At 35.3% G+C, this 14487-nt stretch overlaps 1 protein-coding gene across 2 annotated transcripts in view; it reads right to left on the bottom strand.

Moving 5' to 3' along the window:
* Positions 1 to 771: 771 nt before the first annotated feature.
* FBXO9 (F-box protein 9) overlaps positions 772 to 14487 on the bottom strand; it is a 30669-nt gene continuing 16953 nt past the window's right edge. Inside the window, exons 6-14 of one of the 2 annotated variants that reach the window (XR_011164958.1) lie at positions 10647 to 10777; positions 9594 to 9708; positions 8220 to 8338; positions 7887 to 7977; positions 6939 to 7034; positions 6708 to 6801; positions 3053 to 3204; positions 2283 to 2378; positions 772 to 1366 (exon numbers count right to left, since the gene is read on the bottom strand). Coding sequence is in view for 1 of the 2 variants with exons in the window: in XM_069070619.1 (XP_068926720.1) it covers positions 1258 to 1366; positions 3053 to 3204; positions 6708 to 6801; positions 6939 to 7034; positions 7887 to 7977; positions 8220 to 8338; positions 9594 to 9708; positions 10647 to 10777 (907 nt within the window). In the remaining variant the exon portion in view is untranslated. The remainder of the gene's footprint in view (positions 1367 to 2282; positions 2379 to 3052; positions 3205 to 6707; positions 6802 to 6938; positions 7035 to 7886; positions 7978 to 8219; positions 8339 to 9593; positions 9709 to 10646; positions 10778 to 14487) is intronic. The other variant, XM_069070619.1, reaches the window with a different exon arrangement.

The raw sequence follows: 14487 nt of genomic DNA, 5'->3' as shown, positions 1-14487 counted from the left end.
ATTTAGGTAGCAGAGCTCCCTAAAACGAATGGAACTTGGTTCTTCTGATTCCCAATTCGGTGTTCTTTCCCTCACACCACTCTAACATTGGAATCTAACTTTGGGAATAAGAAATCCCCCCCAAACCTCAGGATAATGAAGAAGCACTCATATAAATGTGAGGCAACATGATATAATGGAAAAGAGATAAGCTCTAAAAGAAAGGCTTACTATGAAAGTGAGTATCTGTCAAGTGCTTAGCATACATAGCACCTCGCACAAAGTTCATTCCCTTCTCTGCCTCATCTCTGCCTCCCTCCTACCCACAGGGAGTTTTTACTACAGCTTTAATTTGGTCGCTCACTGACAACATGTTACTTCACCTTTCTGGGTCCAGATCCTCATCTGTAAAGATAAAGGGGCTAGAATGATGTGAACTCCATTCTATGCCTCTAGTTCTAGGCCCCTCTGGGCTTTGTCTTCTGGAGTCAGAATTCTCTAGGCTCACAGGTGCATTCATAGCAAAGATGAGGGTCCTGACTCAACCAGGAGGTTTAACCCTATAAGTTACTTTTCCAGGAGAAGTAATGGGACTTCACTGAGGCAACCACATTTTTGCCAAGTCCTTCGAATTATCATGCTTGTGTGAGACAGTGAGCCAAGGTCAGGGTGTGATGCGTAGCTGTTTATACTAATCTATGGAAGAAATGGCTCCAAATCTCCTTTAGTTCACTTAATGTTCTGTGCTTTGGAGTAAAGAGAATGACTTTTTTAAAAGACAAACCAGGTATATTTTCTTGAAAGAAACATTTATTTAGATTCTCTTCAGTTTCAAACAAATGTAGAACAATGTTTTGCTTTGTTTTGTTTTTTGCATTTTAAGCCTTCAGAGAACATATACCATATGTTGCATGTACAGAAAAATTCTTTTTCAGTAGAGTCCATTCCTGACTCATGTAAATATTATAGTCATCAGGCAGATGAAGATTTGCTTTAAGGATAACTGCTTATAGACCTGCTTGAAAAATGACATGATTAAAACAGTTTATATTGTTTCTGACAACATAAATGCTAAAGACAACTCATAATCTTAATTCCAAAAGAAAACACTTTCCCAAATCAACTACCCCAAAATAAAAATATCAGTTTATACTTTTCTCAAAAGAACTCCAACAATTTAAAATAAGTTCCAAATATATACATATTCATAACTTAAGTGCTCTTTTGCTCTACACTTTAGACCCATGCAAGAGTTATAAGAGAAACGATGTATAATTCTTAGAGAGGTTTTTCTGAGAATGCAGTAAAACTCTTCACTCTGGCAAAGAATAAGGGGGTATACATCTTGTCAATTTCAAAAGCTGTAACTGCAGTCTCACCAGTTGATCTAGAAAGAGAAGGTCGAAATATTAATTTCTGACTAATTTAAATTCTCTTGAAATCCTTTTATATTTTTATGGCAAATAGGATATAATCATTCAGAATTTGTATGATCAACAGTATTATCAAGGTGAAAGGGAGGAAAATGACAAATCTAATCTCTTTTCTTTTAAAAATAGCTAAGGGGGAAAAAAAAGAGAAGGAAACTAAAGAACAAAAGTTAAATAATTGACCAGCATCAAAAAGGAAGGAGCCAAGACTGCACATCTTATTTCTGGGACCAATTGCCTTTTATATTAGTTAAAAGCAATTAAAGCTGCTTGCCAACTGTTTTTGTATAATTTCTAAGCTTGGTTCTTCTCCACTGCTTGAGAGCTTCTAGCAGGCTACAGCAGTAGGAGAACTGGTTTTTTGGATTATCTACTGCTTTGAACTATGTGTGCCCCCATTGAAGGCCAGGATTGGAGAGAAATAAAAAGTCTCTCATGTCTGTAGGAATTTCCCAAAGGGTGGGGAATGTTATTATTTATATATCTGAAAGTGATATGATTTTTAAACAATCTTTTTATGCCCCCAAACCATGCTGGTAGAACTGCGAATAAATAGTACCCAGACCTTCTACCTCTCAAAATGCAAAATTTAAGAAACATTATCTTATTGGGAGTCAAATGCCTGTGCTCTCTCAAACCTAAATAAAATAATTTTATTATCTTTGCAAACTAATCTCTTTCCCTAATTAAAAAAAACTGGCTTTTGTGCCACACAATTAATAATAACAGCATTTACATGTTAAGACTATTTTTTCACTAACGGTTTCATACCGGTAGATCTTGTCTCCCCAAGTAAGCTTCCTGAGGGTCAGAGACTATCTCATGTCTCATATTTCTCGCTAGCCAGTATGTAGCACAGTAATGGGTACATACTTCAAAAGATCCGTAGTTTCACTGGTGTGGGTTACTCCTTCCCTGGTTGAAGATCACCACCCCTCGCATGCCTTAGTAGATGGTCTTCATGAAATGCTGTGGCCAAAAAAAATAATAAATTATCACCTGGTGGCCAACCTTCTGGTGATGAGTTTCTCTGAACTTAAGCTTAGCTGATTCTCAGATAACAGATATAGTCTGTCAATGGTCTGGTACTCAAAGCCCTTCCAGCTTAGGAGGAGGTAAGAGAGCTTGTGCTTTGCATGTGAGAACCTAGGATCACTTCCAGACTATGAGGACACAATGAAGTAGAGTTGAGAAGAGGGATGATGACAAGATAGGTGCTTAATAAATATTTTCCAGGTGACTACTAATGAAAGGGAATTGGGGCATGCATAGTTCAGAAGAGTGGATAACCCAAGAATCACTTATATCTGGTCTAAGAATGCACTACTTGATGATCTGAGAAAAATAATGTTCCTAAGTTTTGCTTAATATAAAAATAAAACTAGTTCCCATTCCCCAACAACAAACTAAATAGCAGTAGGAGAAAAGAAACCAAAGTTTAAAAGGTGCAAAGGAGAAAAGGAGGAGACAGGGTGGCATTAAGAATTTTTCCTATATAATCAATATAAAGTAAATCAGTATTGTCCTCCTATCCTGCAAGGAATCTCATCTACCATGAAGAATCCCAAACCTGATAGCCTAGGGAAGAAATAAAACCCTTTTCATGTACATTTTTCCTTATTACACTCAAGATATTTGCTTACTTGTAAGTAATGTGGCAGGAATGATGTATCCAGACAAGCTTGTTGAATCTCTGATGGCCACTGGAACAAAGCTGGAGACCAACATGAAAACTTTGATCTGTTTCTTGCACAGGGACTCGACGAAAATACCTATATTTGTAGTCAATTGGTTTCTATAAAAGAAAAGGTAAATAAGACCTAAGAACCTTTTCTACTCCAATGATTATTTTTGTAAGTGTTTTAAGTGAAAGAGACCAAGATAACATTATCAATAATCCTGTACTTCCATAGTTTGTGCCTTTTCAAAGCACTTTATTAGTTAACATCTCATTTAGTTAATCACAAAAATTCTATAAAATACACAGGTTGGCTAGAATGACTTGGTGCTGAGTTGTTGGGTTTTTTTTTTTTCAGCTGAAAACACTTAGGCTCAGGGAATGGAATGATACTTATAGAGCTAGTCAGTGGAAGAACCATGATAAGAACTTGGCTCCCAAGCCCCTGATACAAGGCAGCCTTCTTTTACAATATCCCAAAGCTTCGAACACCCAGGTTTTCTGACTCTCAGTCCATTTCTGGACATAGACACACTTGGATCCCCCTTCAAGGTAAAAATTTGTAAAGGAAAAGAAAAATAAGAGCAATTTATTGTTTGAGGTAGGTGTGTATGTATGTGTATGTGTGTTTATTTTCATGGTAGGACCCACTAAAAATCATACATCAACTGAGTTTAAAAAACACATTAACATGTGAACACTAATAAATTTTTATTGCTTTTTAAATATAAAACTAGATGGTTTTACTTCCCCTTATATGGAGACTCAAACTGTTGATTAGAGAAAGTTTAGTACATGCTCAGACCTCTCCTATGACATTATCCTAGGAGTAATATTGTCAAAACCACAGTCAACCATGATCTCTGCTACCTTTGTGGCCATCTTCCCAACCACCAGCTACCACCTAGAGGTGGGGCAGGAAGGGCAGCAGCAGATGCTGAACTTTCCATAGAACAAATCTTGCCCTATGTATTTCACTGCATGATACATAGGGCTACAGGGCTATTTGTCTATAATCATACACATTCAATTGTATTTAGGCACCAATTAATCCTTTAAAGGCAATAGGCAGTTAATTTTTTCTATCAGCTCACAAATAACTGCCTGGGATGGAGAAGAGGGCAGGTATGGAAGAGTACACAAAGTGAATACTCACAGAGTTAGTGTGAAGATAATAAAAACCCAAAAATGTCATGATGCCATAAACATCTGTTTGAACTGTTTTCTTCTTTTCTCCAAGAGAAAAGGGGAAAAAAAGGCTTTTTCTAACTCATTTTCAATGGGAATAGAAGTTATTTTCTAGCAGTATCCCTAACAAATCAACCAAACAATCAGTCAAAAGAATGTTTATTAAGTACCTACTATATGTTTGGCATTATAAGTGATAAGGATATAAAGAAAAAGATCCAACAGTTCCTGCCTGGAAAGCATATACATTTTATAAGGGGAAGTCACACACACACACACACACACACACACACACACACACACACACACACAGACCCACACACATACCCCACAGTAATTAGCAGAGGAAGTACAAATAGGTGGAGAGGCAATGGAAAGGCCTCACAGAAATGACATGTGAGTTGGGTTTTGAAGGATATCTGAGATTAAGAGATAGAGATGAGGAAGGAGTGCATTGCAGACATTAGTAATGGCTTATATAAAGGTACAGAGACAAAATAGGGAATTTGGGGTATAAGGAATAGCAAGGTCAATTTGTACTGAAGCATCATCGGTGGAGGGAAGTAATGTATCATAAGGCTGCAAAAGTATAGCTGGAGCCAGGTTGTGAAAGACTTTAAATGACAGAGTGTGTGTGTGTGTGTATGTGTGTGTGTCTCTCTCTCTCTCTCTCTCTCTCTCTCTCTCTCTCTCTCTCTCTCTCTCTATATATATATATATATATATATATATATATATATATATATATATGTATATTTATAACTGAGCCTAGAAGCTTTAGAGAAGACTTTATTGAGAAGGAGAGTAAAATGGTCACACTTGTATTTTAAAACTATCGCTTTGACAAATGTATGGAGAAAGGACTGGAAGGTAGGAAGACCAATTATGTACACTGAAATAATCAAGTGAGGAGGTCCTGTCATAAGATTGATGACTGTGAGTGGAGAGAAAGGGACAGATGCAAGCAATATTGGGGAAGTAGAATCAACAGGATTTGGCAACTGATTACATATATAGGATAAGCAACAGTGAGAGGTCAAGGATATCTAAGGTTATAAAATGTATAACTGGAAGGATGGTGTTGCCCTCAATAGAAAAACAGAAATAAGAAAAGGGAGCGAGTTGGGAGTAAAAAGTATGAGTTATGTTTTGGACATGTTCAGTTTGAGATGCCTTCAGGACATCCTCTTTGAAATGTTCAATAAGCAATTGGTAATTCAGATATGGAGCTCAGGAGACTAGGATTGGCTATATATACCTATAAATCATCTGCATGGAAATAACTGAGCCCATAGGAACTGATAAAGAAGAGAAAAAGACACATCACAGAGCTTTGTAACATACCCATAATTTAGGGGACACAATATGAAAGGGTGATCAACAAAGAGGACTGAGGAATGGTCAGACATTAAGAGACAAAGAGAGCAGTTTCATGAAAGCAGGGCAGACTATCTAGGAGGAGAGGGTGATCGACAGTGTTGAATGCTTAAAGGAGGTCAAGAAGGTTGAAGCTTACAAAAAGGTTTTATCAGACTTATCAATTAAGAAATTTTTGGTAACTTCAGAAAGAGCAGTTTCAAATGAATGATGAGGATAGGAACAAAGGGGTTGAGAACTGATTGAGAGAAGAGGAAGTGAGGTAATAAGTAGAAACAGCTTTTTCCTAGGAATTTGACTATGAAAGGGAGGGGAGACATAGGGTGATAGTCTGAGAGGATGATAGGGTCAAATTGTCTTTTTTTTTTAGATTGGCTCTTCCTCTCTTCCCTAGGATAGAAATGCACGGACCACTCACAGACACAATTGTAGTGTTGTAGACAGAGAATCTTTAATCTATTGTTTTTCTGATAAGGGAGAGCCTGTCCTTGTCATTAGGCAGCCTGGTGGCCCTCTGTTTCCAAGGGCCTATCACATTAGCCCTAAAATGACCAAATTCACAGTAAACCCTAAAAATGATCAGCATTTAGAAAATATTCCAGTTCTCTTCAGATACAAATTATGAGGTATTCTTATTTTTTTTAATATATGATTCTGTCATGAATGAAACAAGTCATTTTTTGTGTCTTTTAAGGAACAGCACTAATGAATGCTGAACTAAAGAAAGAAAATGAATCTTCCTTGTGATCAATCAGCAAGTATTTGTTATGCATTGACTCTGTGTCAGGTACTGGACTATACCCTGATGATGGAAAGAAAAAGTGAAATAGTCCCTGCCCTCAAGAAGCCACTCCAACAGGGCATGTATGCATACATTTAACATATAAGTAAAATAAATACAAAGTTTGGGGAGGTTTTTTTGGAGGGGAGTGGTATGAAGGGAGGTCTCAGGTCCAAGGCAATATTAGAGGGGGGCTCTGCAAGAAGCTTAGGCAGTTACTTTGGTGGCTATGAATGCAAAACAAACTGGGAAAGAACAAGACACACACACTTACTTCTTCTTTTTTCTTAGTTATCACAGCAAATACTTTGGTTTGATTGTCTGTGTCCTGGGACAAGCGATAATGACCAAGTAGGATTGCATCAGTTCTAAAATAAGAGACAAGTCCATTAGTTAGCTTTTCGATGTACACAAGCCATAAGAGAAAGGAGACCAATGAGTGATGGACTCTGTAACAAGTTACTCTAACATGTAGATTGGATGAAAGGACTCAACAAATAAAAACCTGCTATTCTTAGTTCGTAAACGAGGAACAATGGACTGTGGCTCCTCAGGGGTCGTCAGCACCATGACTTGGCCATCGGGGAAGAATCTCATATATCTGTGTTTGATAAAAGAGAAAAGAGAACTCCAAAACACTACTGACACACGTATACAATATATAAAACCTGGAAAAGCTAAACAAACTATATTTTCTATGTTAAGATCTTCAGGTGAAAAGGTCAAGGTGGGTGGTAAGCAATGTGTCTTTCATAATAAGATGCTTTATTCTATCTGAAGCCAAATATTTTAAAACATATTAATCTGTAGGATGCCAGACTGATTCTGCACATCATTCTATGTCTATAAAACTTGTTTCTCACAGCCTAAATACAACTTATTGAATAGCAAAAATAAGGATGACTGACAGCTCTAGGAGTTGATAAAAAACTTAAGTTCTTTTTATCTTTTTTTAGAAGAAATGTAAATTTGGAGCTTCACTCATTGAAAGAATATCAATCATGAAAAAGGTGTCATATTATGTTTGATAGGTAGATGCTGACTCACAGAAAAAGACACATTTCAAGAATAAGACATTGAAGAGGAATCACAAGATAAACAAGTGGTGGTGATGGTAAACAAGTACAATAAAGGTAAAAGAGATTCTGGTAAGTTTATATCCATATACTGAATAGGTAAACAAGGAGAAATGTTCAAAATGTCACTTTTTGATGTAACTAGAGAATCTGAACTATCACTTCTAATTAAAGTGCTTAGAGTATTGCTTCTGTGAACAATAATAATAATAAAGGCAGCAGGGACATTTTGTGTATGAATGCCACATGGTGTCTGAGCAAATAACTAAGGAGAAAAAAAATCCAAACCAATTTGCAATGGACAAGTACAATTTTCCTATCTGAATCATACTTGGATAGATATAATTTTTCACTCACTCAGTTTACTACAGTTGTACCTGTAATATTCCACTTGGTGCCAAGCCCGATAGAAACCATCAAGTGATTGTTCGCCTTGACGTATGTATGTTGTTTTGCTGATATAAACTCCTATGAAAAAGGAACAGATTCTTAAAAGCAACGTCATAAAAAGAAAAATACTTTAAAAACCATAATTGTGTATAAGGTGAGAAATCTATGTGTGTCCCTCTAGCCCCACTTTTCTCCTCTAAACATTTTCTACTAGGTATGCTGATTGTTACAATTCCATTTCAGCAAATAAAAATACATGGTATTTAATAAAGGTTCATGCTACTTTTCCATACTTCCTGACTTCTAAAAGTTTAACTTACCATCAAACCGAACACGGGGCCGTTCTAAAAACATCTCTCTCCAGGAGGTGTAAGGAACAAGTTTAATACAACTTCTGCCCCAAACTTTCAAGCAGGCTAAGCGCCAGATTTCAGGGTCCCTAGGTAATTAGAGCACATGTCCAACTTCATTATACTGAATGGAATAAGTCCTACTACTTGGAGACATAGAGAAATATATCAGTTATAGTGGTGCAAAGGGATTAAATAAGTCCTTACCTAACTTTAAATTTACTGCCTTTTGACTGAAATGACAGTGTGCAACTATGGAAGTCAACAACTAACAATGTTAATTTTTGAAACTCCTTTCATAGTTTTATTTAGCCATTATATTTTTCTAAGGACTATGCTTTAACTACTTTTACATAGTGAGATAACACATAAAAATCTGTTCTAATTAAAATTTCTCCTTTCTAATACCACCCCTACAATGTTGTTCTCTAACTATAAGAAAAAATTAAAGGAATACAAGAGTGCTAAGTTCTTCAAAAATTAAGTGGCAACATAGTGAGTGCTTAATGCTGGTTAAATTATGCCATGGAAATCCAATAAAATAGGGAGTTATTTCAGATTCAATGGTAAAATGAAGAAATTGATACAAATTTTAAAACAGATTAAAAACATAAGATTCTAAAAAAAAACCCAAACTGACCCCTGAACATTTCTTCCAATTTCATTTGTCAAAACACCCATTTGCTTGACACAAGCAGGCAGCAAAATATTAAAACCATTAACAGTTAATAAAATAAATTTAATCTCTCCCCCACATACATACACAGAGTTAGTGATTTGCTCTGATCTAAAAGTAAACCACTATTGATCAAAGATTTACGAAATTAATTGATATGTATCATCTGAGACAAAGAAAAAAGTATACCAAGTGATAAAAATTAATGGTATAAATAAGATTTCTCAAATTAGTTTGTCTGGCATGCAAACTACCCACTAAAAGTAGCATACTATTCTACATGAAAACAGATGAAGTTACATTTATCTTACTGAATAATTAGGTTACACAAATCCCACCAGAAAACTGTACTATAACTTTATTTGGAACATTGTTAACATGGAGTTCATAAGATTTGTAACTAGAAGAAGTCTTTGACATTATGTAATCCAATCCTACTTTACAGATGATGAAACTAAGGCCTAGACTTGCTCAAAGTCACATAGGTTTACATAGATTCAGTATTCAAATCCAGGTTTTCCAATGCCAAATCCAGTGCTCCTTCAACTATACCACACTAAGGATTTTGAGTATATCCCTTTATCAAATTATACAACTAATAATGGATGCAGCCTTCACTCAACATATGTGATTTGGTTACTGAGTTAAATGTTTCAAAAAGTTAATACCTGGCACAAATATAGAATCCTCTGCAAACCAGAGACAACTGTTCTAATGACCGAAGATCCAAATCACTAGAAACCACCCACCGGAAAATATACATTAGGACTTCCATTGGCAAAACTGCAAACAAAATATAATCATTAGAAAGACCATCATGTTAAAAAAAATTTTTTTCCTATTTTTCCCATTATGACTATCTCATTCCTGTTTTTATATAAAACCAATGAATCAGTGTTTTCTATTTAACCAAAAATAGATAAATTATATTCTCTATGTCTAGCAAATTGGTTATATTTGACTTCACCTAATTCACATTTCTGAGCAAGATGATTCATTACTCCAATCTGCTTCAAGGAGGAAACAACTTTTTGTTTAAAGTTTGGAACTAAAATAAGGCTCCACTAAAAAAAGCAGGTAGCTTCAAATACTACCCAAGGCATTTCCCCCACCTCTATGCCCCTTAAGTTATCTTGTAATGCCTGACAGCATAGTAGATACAGGGAGTTGTCTAAACAAGAATAAATATTACAGACCTGTGTCCATGTCTAATACATATTGCTTTTGATAGCAACAAAATATTATCCTATTAAATCTTTTGCACTTGCTTGAAAATCCCAATTTTCTTTTGGGTCTGTAAACTCCCAAGGTTAATTTAACAGATTTGCTTCAAGAAAATAAAGTATAAGCATTTTTAATCATTTATACTATCCCCAAATTCCTGTACATATTTGCTGGCATATAAGGTCCTTGAATCTCTTCAAAGTCTCCTAGCTCCATTATAATATACAATCTTGACTCAAACACCTAACTTATCAAATTTACATTCTCCCTCCCCCACTCCCAAAACCAGAAATGTCACTAATACACTGTGTCAAAATTTTTAAATTTTAATTGTCAAAAGACATATCAAGCAATTAGATTTCTTTCTACACTGCAGTCCATAACAACTGAGATATGGTTGGTAAAAATATTCGAAGATTTGATAAGCTTACTACACTTACAATGCATCTTAAGTAAAAAGTATTTCTTGTCAAGTTATAGCATCCAAGATTTCACACCTGAAATGTGAGTCTGACTGGTGTCAAGCTCAGGCTGACAAAGTTTGAGCACAGATTCCTGAAAAGTGAGCTGCTGCTGGAAGTAGGACAATAAATCGGCCATTTTGCTATCATCGTCATTATCTTCCATGCTGAGGGGGAAAGAGGAAAGGGGAGAAACAAATGAAGTAAATACTTCAATCTATATACCTATATATTGAAAACTGTCTTTTCTGAGTTCTCCCATTATAAGAAAGGCAACGGTGTGATAGATTTCTCCTGATTCACAAAGAAATGACTTTGCAGTTTCATACCTGGCTTTTAGAAAAAAAGCTTAACAACGCTCATTTTGATTCCAAGAGGCTTGGGAGTGTTTTGTAAGCATATTCAGGATTTAATGAAGAGTTTAGTTTTATTTTTAAGTAGTACACAGGTTTCAAGAGCTAAGCACAAAAGGTAACTTCAAAGGCCAAAAGTTTTAAAATCATGCAGTTGAAGTGGTTCATGTATCAAGTCCTTCTTGAAAGAAAATTGAAATCTAATAGAGCAGATGTAATACACAGGTGGCAGTTCACTTTCTAATAGTTTCCCAACAGATATGTCCTAATTTCATCTGCCTTCAGTAAAGGAAGAGAGTCAATTAGAAAATTTAAGCAGGGCTTTTAAGTCATCTACCAGTGCAAACAACCTTGCAGTTAAGAGCTTTGGGAAAGAGATGAATTTTCAACATCGTCCTTCTTTCCCAAATGTAGTTAGCTATGAAGATAAAAAGACTTAACAAAAGGTTCAGAAGAAGCTAAGAATTAGAGAGCCAAGAAGGGCTTTTTGCCCAAGAAGGTCAAGTTAAGTTTAGGAATCCCAACTACAAAATAAAGATAATAATAATCGCACCACTAACCTTAAAGGGTTGTTGTAAGGAAAGCATTTTACAAACTTTAAGTACTACATAAATATGAAATATTATTATGCAAACTTAAGTGCTATTTTCTGAAAAAAAAATTATAGGAAAAAGCAAGGAACTCATCAACTCCTTAAGAAAAGAGATCAATTCTTAAATACTTCTCATAGCATTAAAAGTTTATTATTTTAAGGGGCGGCCAGGTGGCGCAGTGAGTAAGAGCACTGGCCCCAGAGTTGGGATGACCTGGGATAGAATCTGGGCTCAGATACTTAGCACCACATCCAGAAATAACTGGCTGTGTAACCTTGAGCAAGTTACTTAACCCCAATTGCTTTAAAAAGAAAAAAAAGTTTATTTTAAAAGGAAGAATATTTCTATATTATATTTAACAAAAATCTCTTCAACAAGTAATGTGATGCAGATATCCCTATATGAATTTTTTAAAAAGCTACTAAAAGTTACTGTTAGAGAACTAACCCCACTCACATCTGAGAAAAGTTGTGAGTGTATTTGACACTAGAAGTGTCAAATTCATTGGGGAACAAGATTAAAATGTAATTGGAAAACATTTAACAAAATAAATAAAAATACAACACAAATAACGTTAATTTGTGGTTTTCTAAGTTAATATATGGCCCTCGGGATTTCTATTTGAGTTTGACACCACTGCTGGACACTGTACTGTTAAAAGCACAAATTGGTAAATAGTTTGATTTGCTATAAAGCAATATAAGCAAAATAAAAAAACACCAAATTGTGTGAATTCCTTTTAATACAGTTTTTCTAAAACTTTGTATTTAAGATAGGTTCTGGAAACTTTAGTATTTATATTGGAAAATGTTTCTAAAAGTATAAAGAGCTTGTGGCAACTCAAAAGATAAAACTTTAGTAGTAGTGTCTTTCCTTCTCTTCAGTTATGTACTGAGGTGGAAGTGGGGTGGAATAGAGGGGGTAGATTATAGGATCATAGCTCTAAAGTTAAAGTAGTATAAATATATGTAGTTTGATCCCTTCATTTTACAGGTTTGCTTTCCAGATTTACCAAGAAGCCAAATGAAAGTACCTTTTAATTAAACTCACTGTTCCATGTCTGACTCAGTAGTAGTAATATACTGCCCAAACAGAAAAATATTCCACTGATTAAAATCTAGAGTTTGATATTCACTTCTCATTTTAAGCTCCACAATTTAATATTTTTGTTTAATTTTTTTTAACACATTAGAGTTAAGAGGAAGCAGAATGAGAACGATGCAAGAAAATCATGAAAAGAGAGTTAACCTGAAGAAAATAACACCTTAAAAAATAGACTAACTCAAATGGCAAAAAAGGCTCAAAAAGCCAATGAGGAGAAGAATGCCTTAAAAAGCCAAATTTGCCAGATGGAAAAAGAATCTCAAAAGCTCACTGAAAAGAATAATTCCTTCAGAATTAGACTGGAGCAAATGGAAATTAGTGACTTTATGAGAAATCAAGATACTTTTAAACAGATTCAAACAAATGAAAAGGTAGAAGACAACATGAAATATTTCATTGGAAAAGCCACTGACCTGCAAAATAGATCCAGGAGAGATAATTTAAAAATTATTGGACTACCTGAAAGCCACGATTAAAAAAGAACCTAGAAATCATCCTTCAAGAAATTCTGAAAGAAAATTGCCCTGATGTTTTAGAACTAGAGGGCAAAATAGAGGTTGAAAGAATCCACCGATCACCTCCTAAAAAAGATCCCAAAAAGAAAACTCCTAGGAATATTATAGTCAGGTTCTGGAGTTCCCAGATCAAGGAGAAAATATTACAAGTAGCCAGGAAAAACAATTTTAATATTGTGGAAACACAATCAGGATAACACAGTATCTGGCACCTTCTACATTGAGGGATTGAAGGGTTTGGAATATGATATTCCAGAGGACAAAGGAGCTGGGATTAAAACCAAGAGTCACCTACCCAGCAAAACTGAGTATCATCTTTCAGGGGAAAATATGGTCATTCAGTGGAATAAAGGACTTTCAAGCATTCTTGCTGAAAAAACCAGAGTTGAATAGAAAATTTGACATTAGATACAAGAAGCAAGAGAAACATGAGAAGGTAAACAGGGAAAAGAAATCATAAGGAACTTATCAAAGTTGAACTATTAACATTCCTACATGGAGAAACGATAATTGTAACTGATAAAACTTTTCTCAGTATGAGAATAGTTGAAGGGAATAGAAATGTATGTATGTATGTGTGTGTGTACATACACACATGTGTGTATATAGGAGAGTATATAGTTATATGAATATATATATGTGTGTCTATATATGTGTACAGGTATACATAGACAGAGGACATAGGATCAATTTAATAGGAAGAGATGATTACTTAAAAGGTGAAATTGAGAGGTGAGAGAGGAATATAATGAGAGGAGATGGGGAGAGACAGAATGGGGTAAATTATCCCATATAGAAGAGGTAAGGGAAAACTGTTACAATTGAGGGGAAGAACAGGAAGGCAAAAGGGAATGGGACAACCTTACTGTCATTGAATTTGGCTTAGGGAGGGAATGACATATACACTAAATAGGGTATCTCACCCAACAGGAGAGTAGAGGGGAAGGGGATGAGAGGGAGGATGATGGAGGGGAGGGAAGGTTGGGAAGGAGGGAAGTTAGAAGCACATACTTTTGAAAAGAGACAGGGTCAAAGTAGAGAATAGAACAAGTGGGGGGCAGGATAGGATGGAGGGAAATATAGTCAATCTTTCACAATATATCCATTATGGAAATGTTTTGCATAGCTACACATGTACAACCTATATTGAATTTCTTATCTTCCCAGTAAGGGCGGGTGACGAGGGAGGAAGGGAAAGAATCTAGAATCAAAAGTTTTAAAATCAAATGTTTAAAAAAAATTGTCATTATTATTTTTTTACATGCAAGTTGGAAATAAGATATACAGGCACTGGGGTATAGAGATCCATCTT

This window comes from Petaurus breviceps, unplaced genomic scaffold (assembly GCF_028583685.1).
Source record: "Petaurus breviceps papuanus isolate PSGF00001 unplaced genomic scaffold, PetGlider_PUasm1.0 90822, whole genome shotgun sequence".
In the NCBI taxonomy this organism is placed as follows: domain Eukaryota; kingdom Metazoa; phylum Chordata; class Mammalia; order Diprotodontia; family Petauridae; genus Petaurus; species Petaurus breviceps.
Note: the sequence above shows the minus strand (reverse complement) of the source record. Positions and strands in the feature narration are given on the sequence as shown.